Source organism: Hylobates moloch, unplaced genomic scaffold (assembly GCF_009828535.3).
Source record: "Hylobates moloch isolate HMO894 unplaced genomic scaffold, HMol_V3 SCAFFOLD_15, whole genome shotgun sequence".
Taxonomy (NCBI): domain Eukaryota; kingdom Metazoa; phylum Chordata; class Mammalia; order Primates; family Hylobatidae; genus Hylobates; species Hylobates moloch.
In genome coordinates, this window is record NW_026652290.1 from 40,138,456 (window position 1) to 40,144,826 (window position 6,371).

The 6,371-nt window shown below is 38.5% G+C and overlaps 1 protein-coding gene across 1 annotated transcript in view; it reads right to left on the reverse strand.

Moving 5' to 3' along the window:
* TMEM182 (transmembrane protein 182) overlaps positions 1 to 6,342 on the reverse strand; it is an 81,232-nt gene extending 74,890 nt beyond the window's left edge. Inside the window, exon 1 of the mRNA XM_032177326.2 lies at positions 6,264 to 6,342. Coding sequence (XP_032033217.1) covers positions 6,264 to 6,266 — 3 coding nt within the window. The 5' untranslated portion in view covers positions 6,267 to 6,342. The remainder of the gene's footprint in view (positions 1 to 6,263) is intronic.
* Between the last annotated feature and the right edge of the window lie 29 nt (positions 6,343 to 6,371).

Consider the following 6,371-nt stretch of genomic DNA (forward strand, 5'->3'; position numbering starts at 1 on the left):
CTCTCAGGTACTGTTGATACCTTATAACTTTGTATTTCGAAATGCTCCCTCATTCCCTGATAATATTGCTGTGATTCATTACATTTATCTTTACACTATAATCACTTGGTACACTGTTACATTATTACTTTGAACAAACCATTATCTTTTAGATCAATTAATAATAAGAAAAATAAAAGATCTTATTTTCATGGATTCCTTTTCTGACACTGTTCACTAATTTATGTAGTTTCAAGTTTCTGACTTTACTTTCCTTCTCTCTGAAAAACTTCTTTTAACATATTTTGAAAGGCATGGCTAAGGGAAATGAATTTCATCAGCTTTTTTTAACCTGAGAAAATTTTTATTTTTCCTTCACTCTTGCAAGGATAATTTTTCTGGACATAAAATTATTCTAGGTTGGTGGATTTTTTCCTATTAACACTTTAAATATCTCACCGCTTGCTTGTATGTTTGCTGATGAAAAAAACAGTTGTGTTTTTTTTTATCCTGGCTCCTCTATAAGTAAGATGTTTGTATTCTCTGGCTTATTTCAGGATTTTCTCTGTTTTCAGTTTTCTGTGCTTTAGATATGCTATACCTCAGAGTAGATTTTTTGGTATTTATCCCGTTTGGTGTTCTCTAAGCTACCTATACATGTGGTTTGGTGTCTGTCTTTAAATTTGGAAAATTCTAGTTCATTATTTATTTCAAGTAATTGTTCTTTCTTATCCTTTTGATATTCCAAAAGAATACCAAAGGGTATCTTACACCTTTCCCTTTTGGTATAGGATGCCAAATGGTATCTTATACCTCTTGAAATTATCTCACAATTCATTAATATTCAATTCTTTTGGATTTTTATTATGCTTTTTTCTTTGCTTTTCAGTTTAGGAATTTTCTATTGATCTAACTTCAAGCTCAATTATTGTTTCCCTGGTTATATCCAATCTACTGATGAGTCCATCAAAAGCAATTTTCATTTCTGTTACAGTGTTCTTGATTTCCATAATTTTCTTTTGATTCTTTCTTAAAGTTTTCATCTCTCTGCTTACATTATCCTCCGTTCTTGCATGTTGCTTACTTTTCCATTAAAGCCCTTAACATAATAGGCATAGTTATTTTAAATTCCATGTCTAATAATTCCAAGACCTGTGTCATATCTGAGGCCAGTTCTAATGCTTGCTTTGTCTATTCAGATTATGTTTTCTCTTGTCTTTTAGCACACATCGTAAATGTTTTGTTGTTGAAAGCCAAACATAATGTCTTGAGTCATAGGATCTCAGGCTTTTTGTATGAGGTTTCATGTTACTCTGGCTAGGAGCTAGGCTGTGTTAAATATTTTCAGTTGGAGGTTCCAGAGGCTTCAGTTTCCTCTAGTTCCTTGTTTTGTGTTTTCTCCCCTCTTGCCTTTGGGTTTCCCTAGAAACTTCTTAATTAGTCTGTGTCTTTTATCTCGATTGTAATTCACTGTTATTATACTGGAACCTTGTTAATATTTTTGTAAGGTGTTGGGTAGGGGAAAGGTTCTATAATCTTATGATTAAATTTCAGTGTTTTAGTGGGCTTAAGTGTCTAGGGTTTAACCTTTAAAAACATTTTTAGCTTTTTTTCTTCCTTCATATGAAACAAAGATAGAGGAGACTTGAGTTATCAAGTTTCCCTTTTCCAGGTAATGTAAGATTCTGGCTAGTAGTTTCCCTTACATGGTTCACCTTTGCTATAGAGAACGCTCTTGGTGTATTTCAATAAGGTTAATTTTCCCCTGGATGTGTTGTTAAATGCTTACTTTTCTTTTCCTTCTGCTGGGAACCTGACGGAATTTTTCTCAGATCTTCAACATAAGAACCTGGTGGTCCTTCTGTAGGTAACATCCATTTAATTGTGGGGGTATCCCTAAAACTAACTCTCCAAGAGTTTCTAACTCTCATGCCCGCCACATTTAGGTCAAGTAATTCATCAAAATTACCCCTGAAATTATCCTACTAGTTACTAGTTCCAGCAGCTTCTGCTCCCAGTAAGCTGATCTTGACTGTAATTGTATATGCTAGTCTGTCTCTCCAGATTTACAGTGATTCCAAATTCTCTTAGGTATCTATGAAAAGTTGTTGGTTTTCAGTTTATCTATCTTTTTATGTGTGTTTGTTTTAATAATGGGAGTGGAAACTTCCCAAGCTCTTTATATGTTGGCACAGATACCAGAAGCCCTCTACAATTTTTATATGAAAGGAGTCATATGGCATGTGTTCCTTTTCATTTGGCTTCTTCACTCAGCATAATTATGTTGAGATTCATCCATGTTGTTATAGAAATTGACAGTTCATTGTTTTTATTGCTAAATTATACTGAATTGTATGGCTATACCACAATTGCTTATCCATTCATCTGTCGATGGATATTTGGATTTTCCATTGTGGGGTTATTACAAATAAGGCTTGTATGGGTATCTGTGTACAACACCTTGTTTACATATATGTTCTCTTATCTTCTGGGTAAATATCTCAGAGTGTAATAGTTGGGCCACATGGTAGGTGTGTGTTTAACTTTGAACTTTTTAAGACATTCCTAAGCTCTTTTTAAAAATAATTATGCTACTGCACATTCCCACCAGCATTATTGGTCCAGGTATTAGTCCATTCTCACACTGCTAATGAAGACATACCCGAGACTGGGTAATTTTTAAAGAAGAGAGGTTTAATTGACTCATGGTTCAGTATGTCTGAGGAGGCCTCAGGAAACTTACAATCATGGTGGAAGGGGAAGCAAACATGTCCTTCTTTACAGGGTATAGCAGCAAGGAGAAGTACTGAGCAAAAGGGGGAAAAGCCCTTTATAAAACCATCAGTTCTCTTGAGACTCACTCACTATCACAAGAACAGCATGGAAGTAACCACCTCCATGATTCAATTACATCCCACTGGGTCCCTCCCACAACACATGGGGATTATGGGAACTGCAGTTCAAGATGAGATTTGCGTGGGAACACAAAGCCAAAACATATCAGTTCATATTCCTACCAACTCTTGCTACAGTATTTTACTCATTAACAAATCAAATGACACATAGTTACATGCAGTACACCATAAATGAGTATGATTATCTTAATAATATCTAGTCTCCCCGTTCACAATCACGTTATATTTCTTCATTTATTTTGAAATTTTTTCCTATTTCTGAGCAATATTTTTCAGTGTACAGGTCTCTCTTGGGTCTTCGATTTTATCTCACCCCATTCACCCCATGTAAGAAATAAGTTAGCCTATTACAATTTCATGAATGCCAGCAGAAGACATAGGATCAGAGACAAAGGATTTTATCACTCATGACACAGCAAGCAGCTGGATCAGAGTTGACACAGAGTTGACAGAATTGACACAGCAACCAGACTACTGGATCAGAGACAAAGGATTTTATCACTCATGACACAGCAAGCAGCATAAACATCAGCATATTTGCATGAGTTTTCCATGCCTCCACATCCCATGGAGGTTGTATTAGTCCATTCTTGCAATGCTATAAGGAAATACCTGAGACTGGGCAATTTATAAAGAAAAGAGGTTTAATTGGCTCACAGCTCCAAAGACTGTACAGGAAGCATGATGCTATCATCTGCTTGGCTTCTTCTCAGAAAACTTACAATCATGGTGGAAGGCAAGAGCTAGGCATCTCATGTAGCAGGAGCAGGAGCAAGAGAGAGTGAAGGGGAGGTGCTGCACACTTTCAAACAACCAGATCTCACAAGAACTCCCTTACTAACTCACTATCATGAGAACAGCACCAAGAGGATGGGGCTAAACCATTCACAAGAAACCACTCCCATGATCCAATAACCTCCCACCAGGCCCCACCTCCAACACTGGGGACTACAATTCGACATGAGATTTGTTGGGGACACAGATCCAAACCATGTCAGCAGTGGACCCATATGAATGCTATACATCACAACTGAGGAACATTGAGCTTGGGGTATTCATCATTGGTAGGCTTTCTGTTTATTTCATTCCTAGGGATGCTATAGTCAATTAGCCATAGTCAAAGATCCCTGCAGGTCAAGGCATTCTGGTGACTGGTACATTCCTTAAAAGTAAATGTGTCCACCTTGTTTTTTGAGTTTAAGTGCTATGACCTGGTTTCTGATAATCTGGAAATCTTATCCTCATATAATAAGGGAGCTTATCTTAATGGTGGTATCCTCCATGGCTATACCTGGCCTACAAAAGAGAGCAATCGCAAATCTTTTCAAAACTGCAAGTGCATCTCTCACTAATACATTCCTCAGTGCCTTAGTGCAGGAAGTGTCTTCTTGGCCTCTTCGTGGAATATATTTGAGTATTAGGCTTGCAGGTCATACATAATAAATCCACTCTGACATTGTCATTTTTCCAAAACTTTTGGAGTCCTTTATCCACATTTTGCCATGAAAACTCTGGCATCTGAACATCATTAAATGTAGGCCATCTTTGAGTCTAAATTTCAACCAACTGAGTAAACTATTAGAGCTGCCTCCAGCTGCACAAGCTAACATATTACATCTGGTATCTGTTGCAAATGCACCTAAACTAATGAGTTCTGCCTAATTTAGTGTTATATTTTTCCCTTTTTTTGTCTAACACCCTTAGAAATCTCTCCCCCACATTTCTAAAGTTTACATTGATTATATATTAGCAGAGACTTCCAAATATTTTATTATTATTATTATTTTTAGACAGAATCTCACTATGTTGCCAGGCTGGAGTGCAGTGGGGCGATCTCGGATCACTGCAACCTCTGCCTCCTGGGTTCAAGCAATTCTCCTGGCTCAGCCTCCCAAGTAGCTGGAACTACAGGTGCGCACCACCACGCCAGCTAATTTTTGTATTTTTAGTAGAGATGGGGTTTCATCATGTTGGCCAGGATGGTCTCAATCTCTTGACCTCATGATCCACCCACCTTAGCCTCCCAAAGTGCTGGGATTACAGGTGTGAGCCACTGCGCTTGGCTAAGACTTCAAAGTCTTTTGGTGTGTATGAGATGTCCTCCTAGGTTATAATGCATACCTGTCACCAGAGCATGCTAAAATTTCACCCTAGCTATGTATTTAGTAGCCACAGTGAGTGGTTTTAATGGGTTAACATGAGCAGCCCCTTCAAGGCGCCTTTCCCAGATGAGTTACTCACAAAATTTCAAGCACGAAAAGACTAGTTTCCTCAGCTATAGGAGAGCAAACTAATTCTCCTGCAAAGGAGTCTCAGAATAACTTGGGGGTTCAAGATTGACAGTTTCACCTGGATTCAATTATATGTCTTAATTCTAAGTATCAGTATTCCACTCCTCCTTGTTCAGTGCCCCCTCCCATGAGAAACCTTGCAACACTGAATTTAACAGATCTCAGAATTTAGCAACCTACACAAGTAAATTGAGATTTTGAGCAAAATCTCAGTAAAATGTCAGACTCTTCTTGATCCCATAGTGAAAGAGGAATAAATAACAAGTTCTAAAGAAAAGAGGGGCTAGTCACTATTGTTAATATTTATTACTTACCATGTGTCATGGGCTTTGCTAAGTAATTTCAAAGCATCTTTTGGTGTCATGCACTCACTTAATTCCTTTCGTTGCACTCAAAATAAACCCCAAATCTCTGTTATGGCCTTCTGGGTCCTAAATGGTCTGCACTCCTGCTGACCTCTCAGTTTGATGAGGAAGTTTCAGCCACACATATCTTCTTTCCACTCTTCTCAGCTTACATGTCACCTCCTCCAAACTGCTTTTCTAAAGTAGCTCACTCCCCACTTCATTACTTTCCACATCAAGACCGTGCTTCTTTATATTATTTATCACCATATTATTTTACTTATTGTATGCTTTTTCATTGCATGTTTAGTATTTTTATTTATGCTTATTTACTGCGTGCTTATTATTTTTACTCCATGAGACTGTAACCTCAACTCAGGCATAGACCATCTATGGTTTGTTCACATTGCACTGCACCAGAAAAGATCTTAAGAAGCATATGTAGAATTCTCACACCTCTGGAAGATGGCCTACATTATTTCCTACTGCTTTTTAAATAGGCAAACGAAAGCTTGGAGAGCCACGTTAACGTATTCCAGGTCTGTCACAACCAACTGGTGGCCAGGGTCTGTGGATCTTCAAGCTGGAGTTGGTCACCTCCTAGGATAACCCCATAGGAGGAAGTGAAGGTCATTACAATTCCCTCCTGTCCTCCAACGATAGGGGCAGCAGGGTCTGTACCCAGAGGAAACAAAAAGCATCATCATTATCATCACAAACTGGTGCATGCTTACCATGTTGATGATGTACCCAGTCCCCACCTTGCCTGGGACCAGAACTCCCAGCCAGCACCGGCCACGCACCCGCGGAGCTGCCAGGTAGCACCCGCCCCCTCTCGCCGC